The 16250-nt window shown below is 33.0% G+C and overlaps 1 protein-coding gene across 2 annotated transcripts in view; it reads right to left on the bottom strand.

The window, feature by feature from the left end:
• Positions 1–16250, bottom strand: part of rb (adaptor related protein complex 3 subunit ruby) — a 179014-nt gene that overhangs the window by 13790 nt on the left and 148974 nt on the right. The window contains exons 19-21 of one of the 2 annotated variants that reach the window (XR_012758107.1): positions 15516–15741; positions 8889–9021; positions 7061–7335 (exon numbers count right to left, since the gene is read on the bottom strand). Coding sequence is in view for 1 of the 2 variants with exons in the window: in XM_075377954.1 (XP_075234069.1) it covers positions 7185–7335; positions 8889–9021; positions 15516–15741 (510 nt within the window). In the remaining variant the exon portion in view is untranslated. Of the gene's footprint in view, positions 1–7014; positions 7336–8888; positions 9022–15515; positions 15742–16250 lie in introns of those variants that run through there. The other variant, XM_075377954.1, reaches the window with a different exon arrangement.

Below are 16250 nucleotides of genomic sequence, written 5' to 3'. Positions count from 1 at the left end.
TTTACATCAAAAATTAATTTAAATGTCAGGAAAAGATTTTTGAAAGTGTATGTTTGGAGTGTCGCTTTATATGGAAGTGAAACATGGACAATCGGAGTATCTGAGAAGAAAAGATTAGAAGCTTTTGAAATGTGGTGCTATAGGAGAATGTTAAAAATCAGATGGGTGGATAAAGTGACAAATGAAGAGGTATTGCGGCAAATAGATGAAGAAAGAAGCATTTGGAAGAATATAGTTAAAAGAAGAGACAGACTTATAGGCCACATACTAAGGCATCCTGGAATAGTCGCTTTAATATTGGAAGGCCAGGTAGAAGGGAAAAATTGTGTAGGCAGGCCACGTTTGGAGTATGTAAAACAAATTGTTGGGGATGTAGGATGTAGAGGGTATACTGAAATGAAACGACTAGCACTAGATAGGGAATCTTGGAGAGCTGCATCAAACCAGTCAAATGACTGAAGACAAAAAAAAAAAAAAAAACACTGTTTGGATCTTTTATTTTTTCACAAATAATTTTATAAGTGGGATATCTTATTTTTGATTTATCTAATGTGTTTGATAAATTTCTGTTAGGTATGGATAGCATAATACTTGCAATCACATTTGGTTCATTTTTATTTAAAATTACAAGGCAATTGTCTTTACTTTCATCATTTGTTTATGGTGCTGCCATAGTTTTAAAATTAGTCTTATATATATGTATGCCTCCATTACCTGACCCTATTTGAGGCACACAGTAGAAGCAGTTGTAGCTTCTATTATTCCAGATATGCTGATTAAAACGTGGGATAAACTATCTTATCAACTGGATTTGTGTGGTGTGATGAAAGATGCTCACATTGAACACTTGTAAAGAAAAAGTGGGAGAGTTACTCTTAGAGATATTAAAGGGAGGTTTTGTTAGCATATATTTCCAGCATGCGATATCATATCAAACAAAAATTTTTACATATATTGGTTAACCTACAGAGTGAGAGAAAACTAGTCAGTTAACACTTCAAAAATTTCTACAGGTATGGTATGTAATAATATTTCATAATCATAGTTCATACAAGTATTTTATTTTATAAATAAAATGTTCTTAATAACTTGTTGGTAAACATTTTCAATTGCTCTTGTAACTGCTTTTAGTGACCGGTGCATTTATTTTCACCCTTACTTAAAGGGCTACTTGTTTGTCTTTTTTTTAGATTGCCTTGTATTTAGAATGTAATCAAAAAGTGTGTTAGATTTTAATTATATTAGCTCATTTAGTATATTTTTGTATTTATATACTTCATAATGTTGAACTGTATAGATTTGTGGTAATCCATTTTGTGTATGGAGAATACCAAGGTTGCTGTTACTGTTGGTGGATTTGTGTGTAAGAGATATTAGCAAAAGTAAATTAGAAATGTCTTGGATTTAAGATGGATCCTGAATGATCAATCTAGAAATCACTCTGCAATCAGAAGAGTTCTGTTTATATATTCCAAAGGAATCATGCTGTTTCTCTGTAAAATGAATTGTTGAAAACTACACTGAATCCAGTTATTTAAATTTGTGAGCTACTTTCTCTGAGTGTGAATAAAAACATGTATCATGTTTACGCCGTTTGCGTGAAGTTATTTTATTTTCAATAATGTTTTTTGTCATTATTTTTATCTGCTGTGGTCGCAATGTTTCATAAAAGCAATTTCTATTTAATCACATTAGCTTTAGCTGTTTGTTGTTATCTCTAATTTTAATGTTGTCAAGTTCCTAGAAATATATATTTCTTTGTCTGCGACCACGTCATTTCCTCTGCTCGTTCGCATTCAACAATTTTTATCTGTCTTACGTAATTCTTTTAATGGTCTGTTTGCTTATAATATTAATTTTCGATATGTTTTTTCTTACCCAAACTTCCAGTCTATGCTAATTTCTTTGTCTTACCAATACCAGCATACTAGCTCTTGTTGTCAACACACACACTCTTCGGTCTATTGCCTTCTTTGTTTTCCCCCTCTTCTCATCATGCCATTATTTCTTCAGTCCAGAATAGACTTTCGTAGTGTGCAAACCCAGGACTCGGTCTTTTCTCTATCTTCATACAGTTGCAGTTCAGATATGACTCTCAGCATCTGTGGATCGTTCTCTCTCTCTCTCTCATACAACGCAGTCCAGAATAGACCAGTTATTCTTCAAATTCACTATATTACGTTTCTCCGGAAAGTGTTTCAATCGCCACAAACTGACAATTCTATCGATACCGAATCTTCTCGAACTGCAGATTACATTTTCACCGATGCAGAATCTCCAAACTCGTTGCTACATATCTGAGATACTACGTATTAGTCTAACTCTACACCACGTCTCACCCCTGCATTCCTGATACACCACGGCGGACTACGCCCAGGAATTACTGTATGTATTTATTTACCTTTCTTCACGAGTTAGTTTCTTGCTAATATTTGTGTGCTACAGGCAAGTTCAATTTTCATTATTTATTACGTTAAACAGTTATTTTATCATTAATATTTGTGGAACATTCAGTTCATCGTACATTACGCATTTCAATCTCAAGTTTGGTTTAAAAAACCATTTATTCACTTAAGTACAGTCACGACAGGTGACTTAGATAAGGTTATGTTATTATTTCATGTGCAACTTTTTATTACAATTAACATAACATATTACAATTTGTTTTTATTGTACTTGACTCTATCATTCAGTTTAATGTAATTTGTTAATCGCAATGATTAATTATTATCTACTCATGAACCGAACTCATATTACTTCTCTTAAATTAATCTAAAGAAAATTACTCCTGATGTGCAGTTATGTTCTAGGACTTTGTAATATTATATTTTCAAGAAAGCTTACTTAATAAAATTGAACTCTATTATATTACTACTTATTTCAATTTGATTATTGTAATTAACTCTTTTTGTACTAGAATATTATTGTGACCTTTTTCTTCATTAAACTAGAATTACATGTTTGAATTATTTAATGCTAAGTTTGTTGTTCATAAATTAGAAAAGGCCAGTGCCAATAATTAAGATTTACTGTAATTTATTTTTCTAAGCTAATGATATTTGTTCATTGTTAATTTTTTCAATATTACAGCTTATGTCTGTAATACAATATTTTTCCAGTCATACTATGTTTATTGATGTTTTGTTTTTCTAAGTATATAATTGTAAATCTCATTTTAATATTATTATTGATATTATTATTATTAATTATATATTAATATTGATACAGTTGATATTCTTATGTATCATTAAGTTATGTTAATTTCATAATTTCTTTTTAGTTTTTAAGGTTATGATTTAACATAAGTTCAGTTGTTTTCTTTCTCATTAAAGTCCAATTTCTTTTGGCAAATACGAGCTGTGTTTTTTGTTAACTTTACCCAACATATCATGTTTTTATTCTTATTTACCTTGATTAGGGATATATCAGTGAATATGCAGCAATAACCAACCATTTGGTGCTAACTATTGCATTTAAAATTTATTTATGTATTGTATTTAATTCTGCTTTAAAGTTTTGTTAATGGTATATTTCTTTTATATATGTTGCAAATTATTCATGTCGTCTTCTGTTGCCTTAATACAATAAGATGGTATCACTATTATTATCTATAACAGCACATTATTTTGTAAGCATATTTGCTGTTTGTGAGTACAGCGGAACCTCCCTTAATGAAGCATAATTTGTTCCCAAATCTTACTTGTAATGTGAAACACTCGTTAAGTGAAACAATTTTTAACATAATAATCAATGAATAATAGGATAATGAGTTCTATTCTGAAAAAAATATATACTCAAACAAATATATAATATAACGAATTATAATACATAATGTAATTTATTATTTATAATACATCCTTTTTTATAACACAGTAGTCTAAACACATTTTTTTTTGCTTATGCTTCAAAATATAGCAAAAATGAGACACAGCATTATAATTAAATAAATTTGTAGCACACATAGGTACTATCTTGCTTCTCAATGTATGATACAACAGTTTCCTATGCTTTCAGCATCTCCCTTATTTCACTGGAAGGTTGTTGGTCTGCTGAGGTAGTTATCTCCTCTTTCTCTGATGAAATCTCCTTCACAACTTCTAACTGTGACACAGAACGCAGCTCCTGGCTATTCTCTTCCACTAGCTCATTGATGTCATTGCTATCTACCTCTAGCTGAGGTAAATGAAGGAATCAATCTCAATCTCAGAGAGTTTTGGAAAGACCACTTTCACATCATTGCCTGTCTCAAGATGATCAACAAGGCACGGGAGGGGATCACCAATTAAGAGAACTCCTTATTTTTGCAAGGAAGAAGCTTTGGCCAGACAGTGTTGTCAAATGCGACTTCAAGAGGTTTGAGCAAGTGCCTGTAGAGCTTGTAACCAATGATGAGATTTTGTCTCTGGCCAAGATTATGGGGCTAGAGGTGGATAGCAAGAGCCATAATCTTGGCTCAGTTCAACATTGCTCTCCAAAGCTTCTTCCATGTGGAAATAAGGAGTTCTCTTGGTGATCCCCTCCCATGCCTTGTCAATCATCTTAAGGCAGGCAACGATGTGAAAGTGGTCTTTCCAAAACTCTCTGAGTGAGAGATGCTGCAGCCCATGCTGGTCCATGGGCTGCAATAAATGAATGGTGTTGGGAGGAATTGGATCTTTATGAATTTAAATTCTTCAATAAGGTCATCGTCTAGGCCTGGAGAATGTGCAAGCAATGTTCATAATAAGCAAGGCACAGAGTGGCAAATTCATCTCAAGCAGGTATATTTTTACAGACTGACCAAATACTTCATTGATCCAATTCCTGAAAAGGTAATCTGTCACCCAAGCTTTATTGTTGGACCTCCACATGACATTTAGCCTGCCCTTCTGGACTTTATATTTCTTGAAGGCTCATGGATTGTCCCAGTGGTAAACAAGTATTGGTTTAATTTTCAAATTGCCACTTGCATTTGCCAAAACAACAGTGTGAGACAGTCTTTCATTGGCTTGTGGCCCGACAATGCCTTTCTCTTTCTTCTTTTTTCCTGTTTAGCCTCTGGCGATCACTGTCGGGTACTACTTCAGAGGGGATGAATGAGGATGGTATATATGAGTGTAAGTAAAGTGTAGTCTTGTGCAGTCTCAGGTCGACCGTTTCTGAGATTGTGGTTAATTGAAACCCAACCACCAAAGAACAACGATATCCATGATCTAGTATTCAAATCCATATAAAGTAACTGCCTTTAGTAGGACTTGAACAATGGAATTCTTGACTTCAAATCAGCTGATTTGCAAAGACACGTTCACCACTAGACCAACCTGGTGGGTTAATGTCTTTCTCTCTGATGTAATATAAGTTCACTTGGGCATGTTTTTCCAAAAGAGACCCATCTCATCACAATTAAAATCCTTCTGTGGCAGATAACCCTCAGCATTTACAAGTTTCTTGAATATGCTGATAAAGTTCTTGGCTGCCTTTATGTCAGAGCTTGCTGCTTTTCTGTGACTCGCAATGTGTTGGATGATGGTTCTTCTCTTAAACTTTTCAAACCACCAGAGCTTGCCTTGAATGCTTCTTCTTCTTCTTCGTCTGTTTATGATTCTGGCATCTTCTTAATGAGGTTGGCAAAAATTAGTTTTATCTTTTCACAAATTATGTTTTGGTTAATAGTGTTGCCTTGCATTTGCTTCTCGTTGATCCATATGAGAAGCAATCTTTCAACATTGTCCAAAATATGTGACTGTAGTATAGACATTTTTGTGACATCTTCTTAACCTTATCCTTGTTTTTGAGTATAGTGCAAATCATTGATGTAGACTGATTGAATGTGCATGCTAGGTCAGCCACACTCATACCTTGTTCTTCCTTCTCAATGACTTGGTGTTTGACTTCTACTGTGATTTTTCTTCTCTTATGTCTTCTTGTGACATTTTCTTTGGAGATAAAGTGTAAATATGCTTAAACTTTGCACTAAAAAGAAATACCCAATATTGTGTCTGAATACAACTTTTACAAGCGACAGTACGATACTAACTGAATGAGTGCTAAACACAGACAGATAGCCAAGATGCAGGCAGGATTTGATGTCTCCTCGTCACTCGTTCTGCAAAACATTGCTCATTAAGGGAGTCATTTTTTTACATGTTTTGCTCATTATGCGAATCACTTGTTTTTGGAGTTGCTTATTAAGTGAGGTTTGACTGTATATGTTATAAAAATATTTCAGGTAGGATGCTGGTGATCTTCAAGCCTAGAAAACTACTTGTGCTATAAAATAGCTGGCACACACAAATGGATATAATGTGATATGTTCCTAGACAGAAAAAAATAGTTAAAAATTTTAAAAGGTTTGAATACAATATGGCTTCACAATAACAAACAAAACAAATCTGTATGCACTGAACATGATTTGTCAAGCACCACTGCCCCTTGGAATATATAAAAATTGAATTTTTTTGACTGCAGAATGCTCTAAATCAGTCATTGGTCACAGTTTTTATTAAAGAAAGCTACAATGAACATTGTATCTTTATAGCTTACAGTGAGTATTTTCCAAACATATTAGACAAAAATCCATCAACAGTAACATCAGCCTTTATAATGTACACATACAAAAAAAAACTTTCTTAATATATATACTTGAACATTATAGAATACATAAATACACAAAAATGTACAAATGTTTACTAAATGAACAAGCACAATTCAAATCTAACATAATTTTCAATCAAATTTTAAATACATGTCTGCCTAATTGAAAAAACCCACTGTTGGTATGCGCAGCCAATACAGATTGTCTGTTGTAAGGGCAGTTTGAAATGTTTTTAAGTAAATTTAAAATATGTTTTATTTATAACACTTGGCTTAGCAATTAAAAAATTTTACACAAGTGTGTATGCGTGTATAAAACTGAATATAGAATGTGTATATAAAACTTTAATGTAGAACTTAAATAATATGATTTTACATAATATTTCTCTAACATAAAAAAATAAATAATCAAAATCTAAAAAAAAACTATGTAAATAATTATTTAAAAAAAAATATCAATATATTTTTCTTTCTTTAATTTACATACCCTTATAAATGATATTTAAAACTGAAGTACATATTTCAGCTTAGCACACTTTCAACATGAATATTATTAATATAATTGTAGATAATGTTTAAAATCATAACATAATTCTGCTTCAACAGTATTACTAAATGTTTTGTAATGCAGTCTTTACTTCATTTAGCAGCATAGAACCAATAACCATCTTTTCACAGTTTACTGTTAATTCCACAGACTGTTGCAGGCGATTTATAGTTAACAAAACTAAAGACTTTGACGATACTGTCTGAGCACCAAATCTAAAAAAAAATTAATTATCATACACAATATCTTACAATAGAAACTCTTATATAATAAAAAGTAATTAAACAGATTAGAACTAACAAAAATTTATCATCTATAAAAGAAGAAGAGAATTCATTAAATATTTAGATGTTGCAGTTAAAATAAAGATGGCAGTAATATAATGCCAGTAGGTGAAAGTTATAAATACTTTAATTTTTGGGCAACTAGTTTTCCTAAGCCTGCATTTTTTATACTATTACAATCTTCAAATGTCTTGAGAAGGCTTTTCATATTTTTAAAAAATTATTTTCTTTCCTCCACATCATAGTCATACAACCATTGAAGAAAGTCATAAGCAGCAATTGAAGCGTATAAATAAAAGGAAATATGCTTGTTGTAAGGTAGTACAATATTGTACATTAAAACAGAAGTATGTAAACTGAATTTGTAGTACTGTAAATGTTGTGGGGGGGGGGGGAAGGAAATAAATTTCATGCCATACAGGTTTGTAGTTCTACTTCTACAATATTTCATTGATAATAGAATGTAAGTGTGTACAAAGGAAAGATAAAATTCCTATAGTTAGTTACCAACTACTCTTCTGATATTTGTACATCTAAATGTATGATCAATAAGTTTTCCTTTAAACACATTAAAGAGTATGCTAGAGACATATAGGGCATATGGCTGTAGTGTATGATAACCATTGTACAAAATAAAAACAATTTTTTATTTAATTGTTAATTGTTGTGGAGGGGGGAGGGGTATTAAATAATCTTTCTCTCATAATTTAAAAGCCATGATTCTGAGAAATAATAATTGGAAATTACTAAGAAAAAATATTTTAAAAGTGGCTACAAAATAGAATGTGACATCACATTATTTTTTTAGTAAAAAAAGATACAGTAGTCAGTAGTGATCACAAAATGATATTCTTATTGTGGAAGGCACTATCAATATCATTTTGTGATCACTACTGACTACTGTATCTTTTTTTACTGTAGAGCTACATGCAATATGGTAGTTATACTAGTGATAATAAGGTGGTTGATAAAAGAAAGCTTGATATGTTGTAGATGTAGTCAATGCCTACCTCTGCAGATATACTATTTAACCAGAGCAATCTTCAGGCAATATCAATGTGACACTTAAATGCATGTACAATTATGTATTCAAGCAAGTTTATTTGATACAAATAATTTGCAATGACTAATGCTCTTTGACACTGGTGAATGAATTAAAAACAATTTGAAATGATGGAAATAATTTACCCTCCTGTAAGTAAACTAATATTAAAATATCTTTCATAAAATACAGATTAAAAGTCTTTGTGCAGTAGACAAAAATTAAGAGAATGAAAATTAAGAAATTATAAAAACAAAATACTGCAGCTGTCACAATAAAATTGTTAAATTACAATGATAAAAACAATGAAACAGAGCAGTAATGCTAAAATACCCCAGCACAATCCAAATGCATGAATGTAGTTGCATGAAATATTTTTTACATCAAATTTCACATAAGTTAAATGTATGGTAAAGTAAAGAAGTAAATGAGTTTACTATACCTGAGATATTGAGGATCAGTAGATGGGACTGAAGAAACATTAGCCGTCTCAACAACTTTCTGTGTAATCACTTTATTATCACGAACAACAGTGTTTAGTTGTGCTGTATGTTCATTCATTCCTTTCAATTTGCCTGTAGTATCAAGAGCCAAAGAATAAATAAATTATTTAGTAAATTAAGTTTTCAATTAATTTAATTTAAACAATGAGATATTAAGCTAATTAACGTTAGTGACAGAGCACGTATCTGTCTTTCATTCTGATTTAATAATCATGTAATTTGTAAATGCTGTAAATAAATAAATAGACAATGGAATTATGCTGTAAATTATTTTTTAATTTTCCGGCACATATCCTTAGTTTCTTTTTATGGTAAAAATATAGATCTCTAAAAAAAATAAAATGTAAGATAAATACTTTTAAATGGTTTTATTATTAAGAATTTACTATTATATCATTTCTATTCCATTAATTATTTTAATCTTTCAAAAAAATTTGTTTATTAGTTAGCCCTAAAAGAAAATAATTTTAGCAAGCAGCTGAACAGAAGAAAGATTTTTGTATGTATTACACTTTTACTGCAGTGACTACTAATTTATTAATAAGCATTTTAGGAAGGGGCTTGCTGTTTGTAACCAATTCTTTGTATTCTTTTAAACTTAATTTTATCTTATCTCTATCTCTATCTCTATGCCATATTCATCTTTTGGTAAACGGCTTCCTTGTGTTTGCTACTACTTCTTGGTCTCTAAATGGAATCAGATTTCTTTAGTATGTAAGGTGCCTCATGGCTGCCCTGTTCCACAGGAGTAGCCATGAGGTAGGCAATTTGCTGTCCAAGGGGTGTCCCCAGGGCAGTGTGTTGGGTTCTTTTTTGTGGTTGGTGGAGTTTGAATCTCTTCTGCGGTTGGAGTTGCACAGTGGGTGTCGCATTGTGGCTTTTGTTGATGATAGGCTCCTGCTGATCAAAGGATGCTCATGAAGGGAGGTTGAACTCCAAGCCACTCAAGACTTGCAGGGTACTTGAGCTGTGAAGTCATCAACATAAGATGACCTTCAGCCAGGAGAAGACCACTGTGAAGCTCTCAAAGGCTGTTTGACAGTGAGGCAGCAGGTTCATGTTTTGATGGCAGGCCAGCACATAAAATATGTTCAGGTTCAAAAGTACCTTGAGGTTTCTCAAGGAGAAAATGCAATTCAAGAAGCACCTTTTATATAGTATTCAACAAGTGATCAATCCTGACTGGGGTCTTAATTTTAAGACCATGAGTATCCTGTATAAGGGCATCTGTGAAACAATTATGGTATATATGGCACCTGTTTGAGTGGATAGGCTAAAATTTGAAAGCTATCGGGGCATATTGTTGAGAGCTCAATGCCTTATACCTTTAACAGTAGCGGGTGGCTACCATACAATTTTGCATCAGAGCGGCAACAATGTTATGTTGCCAACAAGTTAGGTGAGTTAACTTCTGACAAAGTTTGGGGAATCGAACAACATGGTAATGCTTTGTGGCAGACCAGATGGGATGAGGCTGAGGGCTGATGTTATATGCATGATCTCTTTCCTGATGTTGTTAGTTTGCAGGGAGCCTCTTGCGTACACCTGAATAAGCAGTGATGCAATATCTTTCTGGGCATGGCACTTTCCGGGACAGGGTGCAGAGATTTGGCTTGGTGAACTCAGGAATGTGCCCACAATACAAACAACTGGCCAGTATAGATCATGTTCTGTATGTTTGTTGCAAGTATGAGTTGATGCACAGAGAGATTATCTGTCAGCTTGATATTATCGGGTCGGTGTTAGATCTCCATGTCAATTGGCATAACCAGGTCGAAGAGATAATAGTTGAGAATTTCATATACTATTTGGCAAAAGAAAGGATTGCCAAAGGGGATTTAGGGTGCCAACTCCTTTTTTTGTTTTGTTTTATAGTTGCTAAGTTTTTGTTGGTTTGGTTTCTGTAGTTTCATTGTTGTTTTTACATATTGCATGTTCAACTCATTTATTTTGTATTTGGGTAGGTATTTTTGTTTACTTAGACTTGTTTGAGACTAATGTCACATGTGGCATTTGCATTGGTGGCATCTTGACTGAGGCAAGAACAAGGCTGAGAAATGTCTTTTGCTGAGGTTTTGAAGATGACCTCAGGTAAAGCCTGTAAGGGCTAGGTATGGAGAAGGTGGCATGGTGACCAAAGCTGTTGCCATGGTGGGTGTCTTCCCCTACGGCGTCAGGATGCCCTGGATCAATTATTGTTCTCAGCCTCTTGACTAAGATCAAAGTGCTCTGGATCAATTATAGTGTGGTTGCACTGCAAGATAAGATCAGTGTTGCACTGCAAGTACAAGATCAAGTTATTTTAGTGGCAAAGGAATCGTTCTTCATGCAGTGACTTGGAGGTAGGAAGATGAAAACAAAAAGTTGTCTGCAAGGCAGTGTATTAGGATCTCTCCTCTGGGTTGTTGGATTCAACTCTTTGGTGTGGTTAAGTTTAACCAGTGAATGTTGCATCATTGCTTCCGCTGAATAAAGGAGATTCGAGGAGTGAGATAGAGTTCAGTGTAACCCAGGCTTGTACGGTAATCAGGTTATGGAGTCTTCAGCATAAGATGGTTTTCAATCCTGAGAAGACCACCAAGATGCAACTTAAAGTTAGGTTAGCTGATATGCAATGAGCTTGTAGGCCTTCCAATTAGGTATGCACTGCTTCAAAAATATCTGGGAGTTATCCTTGATGAGAATCTTCAATTCAAGAAGCACTTTTAGTATGTTGCTAAAAAGTAAAGTGATTTTTTTCTTTGATGTCTGTACAGTTGTCTATCCTGATTGGGGGTTGAATTTTAAAATAATGTGTGTAGTTTATAAAAGTGTTTGTGAGGCTATAATTCTGTCTGCTGCATCTGTCTGGCCTCATTATGTGCATTGTAAAGATTATAGGGATATTTTTGTTGAGAACCCAATGTCTTCCATTGTTGTCAGTCATCAGTGGTTAGAGGACTGTCTAACAAGAGGCAGTATTTATTACTGCTAGTATGAAAACACATTATACACTTGCCAGTAAGCATATGACTATGATGCTAAGAAAGTAGGCCAATTCACTTCCAGGCATCAGCAGGAAACTGACCTAGGTTTTTATCTTGGCAGTTAGATGGAATAAATCTTCTGATGGTCGTTACACACATGGTATTTTCCAGAATGTTAAACTTTGCAAGGGAGAAGGGTGAAATCTCGCAAACTTATGGATTGTCTTATGGATTTGTACAACACTGAAGAAAATGGATTTGAAGGCAAAAAATAGGTGGTTTGCAAACTGACATATTACACAATTTCTGTCTGGAGACTGTGTTTTTAGCGACAAGTTGGCTAGGTTTGGTTCGGACCTGTGCCTTGGTTCAGACTGTAATGTTGCTGACACTGCTGATCATGTCCTTTACGTTTGTCCCAAGTCAAAATATGGATGTACTAGGATTGTTAGAGAAATTGAGGGATAAATTCTTTTCTGGATTTAAGAATAAATTGGAAAACTCATAGAGGATGAAGCATGGTTGCAGAATTTCTAAGGTTTCTGGCCCTGCAGAGTTGCTGTAGGATTTTGATGATCTAATAATTTAAGTAGCTGCTCTGGTAGCTAGGGACCCAGTTGGACGCATACTTCACCAAGGAAGGCATTTTGGCATTGAGCCCTGGTTAATTTAGATGTTCATTCCTAAATGATGGAGCTGTATATGGAAGGGTAAAGTCACTGACTTCACTTTCTGAAAGCAGACCAGAACAGACATAGGGAACTCATGATGGAACTGCGATATGGGAGAGTGACCCTGTAACATTCAAAGGTCAATTTTGGGAGTATTGACCTTTCTCTCAACAGCAGACCAGCTTGGAGGTTTAGTTAGTTAAAGTCTGTGGAATCTACTTGGAATGACTGGATATTTGGAAAGAGTTCCCACTTTGTTTATTTCTACATTTGTTTAAAATGCACCTGAGAAAGTTTCAGGCCAAAATTAATGCTGTTGCTATCAACAATTTTCTGTAGTATGAGTAAAAGTTCTTTGATATTATATAGACTCAAATTAATTATAAGTTGATTATCATCACAGTATAACTTGTTAAAATTTGTTTAACTGTGATAAGTCTTCTTTTATGTTAGGAGTTAGGCATGTAGATTGCGCCTCTGTTAAATATTTGAGGGCTGTGAAGTAGGACAGAAGAGTGAAGATGTCTGAAGAAGCTTATAGCAAAGGCAAGAGCTGACCTAAAATCACTGATGGAAATGTCTACTGAGGCATTTGCATCAGAGATAATGTATCAGAACTCTGATAAAGCCCATCAAGGCTATAAACAGAAGGGGTGGTGTGACAACCAGAATTGTCACAAGGTGGGTGTCTTCTCCTGGGAGATAAGGATGCGATCAAAAAATAAAGTGAATTTTTTAATTATGTGTGTTATATCTTTTCAACTGAATTCATATATTCCCACGTGATGGTAGCACTGTCTATATATATAGACAGTAAATATATATAATATGTATGGTTTACTTTCAGCCAAATTAGAGTGTAATTCAAATTTGTCAGCCAAGTATCTGGGATATATTATATTACAAGAGGCATTTGCAAATGGTACAACAAAGAATTTCCATTAAATTTTGTGATAAAAGTGGATTAAAGTGGCACTCCACTTGAGTTTGTTAGAGAGGACTTTTTGGTAAAGATGTTATGTTAACATCAAGGATTTATTAACTTTTGGGTAATTTTTGAAGTGGGTAGCTTTTTTGAAACAATTTTGACTGATATTTTGGGTATGAAATGAGTAGCAGCAAATTTATAACAATTCTGTTAAGCATGGCCCGTTGATATAAGTATATAATTATAGTTAATATACAAAAAAACTATGCAAAGGCGCTTGCAAATGTTGAATTCAATGGTTGATAAGATGTTTTTTGTATATTAACTATAACAGCAAATTTTTTCAAAAATGTTTAATTTTCAACGAAAGCAACAATACAAAACAATTGTTAGCTGACATCGCTGATGACTCATATCATACTGCTGAAACATATCATAACAGGTGAAAAAACTTGAGCTGGTGAAACAGAGCTTCCAATTATCACGACAGAATCTTTCTGAAGATCAAGACCGAAAAAAGCATGCTAAGTTAGATCAAATGTTAATGTTATTCTTATTGTTTTTTTTTTCAATTATGATGTTTTCCATTAGAATTCTTATCTCAAGGTTGTACAGTAAACAAACAGAACTCCTTAACATTTTTATGGCATTTATGTGAGACAATCCAAAAAAACAACAAATTGTACAAACAATTCTTGGATTTTGTACCACAATAACAGTCCAGCTCAATTTCACTAATAATTTGTGATTATTTAGCCAAAAATAACACTAGATTGATACCACAGTCTCATATTCTTCAGACATGGCACAAGTGATTTTAACTTGTTCCCACCGATTAACAGAACATTTAATGGACTATTTTTTTTTTATAATAGATTAAATAAAGAAAAAGTTACTAAATGAAGTTAAAGCTATACAGAAAAAATGGTTTCCATAAATGCTTTGAAAATTGGAGGAAGCACTAGCATAGTGTGTCTTTGGGAAACTACTTTTAAGGGAAAATTATCAGTATAGATAACATGATAAAAACAAAAATTATTTTTTTTCCACACATTGTACTTATATGAAATAATACCTCTTATTTCTTTAATTTTATATTAAAATCAGTATAAAAGATTAGGCTCCTCAGGGATTATCTACTAGAGAGATGGGGATGATCATTCCTTGCCTTTTTATAAATTACTCATGCTTGTCGGTGGTCAGTAAACTATTTTAGTGCTATGAATAAAAGTAACATACAGAAAATCAATGTGGTAATACTTGGAAATACAGTTTAGGACCAGGGAGTTACTTGAGATGTTAGTTTGAGTCACTGGTGATATACCACTTTAAAAATAATTCTTGATATTACTGGTGGCCTATGATAACATTTTAGCTTTCAAATTTAGGGTAAAATGTTATTATAGGCCACCAGTAATGTCCAAAATTATTTTTAAAGTAGTACATATCACCAGTGACATGTCCTAACCTATCAAGTAACACTGGGTCATTAAAAGACCTCAAGTAACACCAGGAACATCAGAAGGTGGGTGTCTTTCCCTACGGACGTCAGGATGCATTGAAGATCTGTAGTATGTTAAAATATATACAAGACTTATAATTAAATTTGAGTTAACATTTATTAAATCTTTCTTGGGTTTAAAAGTAAAAATATATGCACTGTTTATTCAGTTTATTATTCAACTTATTTAAAATGACAGCAACTGAATTTATTGTGTAAATTTTTCTAATAGAAGAATAAATCTAAGAAATGCAAGGTAAAAAATTCTAAAAACTGCTGAAATAGGGCAAAAAACATAACATATTAAAAAAATTCAATATTAATTTCGCTGTTATAAATTTAACTATAATTTTATTCCATTATGGAATTACACTTTACTCGGACTGTGATCCAAACTAAATGATGCTTAAGGAATGTATTTCACTAAAAATAGGATCAATCTGTAAATATAACAATAATTACATTGTACAGTATTTATAATTATGAAAAGAAACATTTACCTTGTTCACTTAGGAAGAGATGTTCAGGCATTGTAACTGGTTTTAATAATTCACCAACAGGTGCTCTAATTGTCACTTGTGCATTCCCTTCCTCCCATATTAACTGAAATGTGACTGGCTGTGTTGAATCATTCCATGCAACACCAATTGTTCCTATTGCTGTAGAACCTGGTGACAGCAATGAAACAGGAGCAAAATCATGAATCTCCATGTTGCTCCCAAGATTCTAAAAACAAATAAAATAAACCAATATGATTTACTTTGCGTAAAATATTTAATTATAATGAAGTTCATTATCTATTCTAGCCGATAAGACCTATACCTATTAACAGCTATTCGTTCAGTACTATACCTTTTGGAATGAATTTTATGTATGTGTAGAAAATACAAAGCCAGACTGCAATTGGGCCAAGTACTATCTGGATGACAACAGAGATGCCACTAACATTTAGTTAGTATAACCTATTAAGAATAAGAATAAAAAAAATGATGACAGCATGAATTTTGTAACTGTTTAGAATAAAAAAGTTAATAATACCAAATATAACCTCCTGTTGAAATTAACAAGTAGCAATCAAGTTACTTAAAAGCCAACACGATATAATAAAACTGCTTTTGATAGCAAGAAGATATATTGTTCAGTTCTTGAACAAAATTTAATGTTAATATACAAGTTAATATTAATTAATACACAAGTTAACACACACACAAACACATGCATGTACACACATGCGC

This window comes from Lycorma delicatula, chromosome 1 (genome assembly GCF_047948215.1).
Source record: "Lycorma delicatula isolate Av1 chromosome 1, ASM4794821v1, whole genome shotgun sequence".
NCBI lineage: Eukaryota > Metazoa > Arthropoda > Insecta > Hemiptera > Fulgoridae > Lycorma > Lycorma delicatula.
Note: the sequence above shows the minus strand (reverse complement) of the source record. Positions and strands in the feature narration are given on the sequence as shown.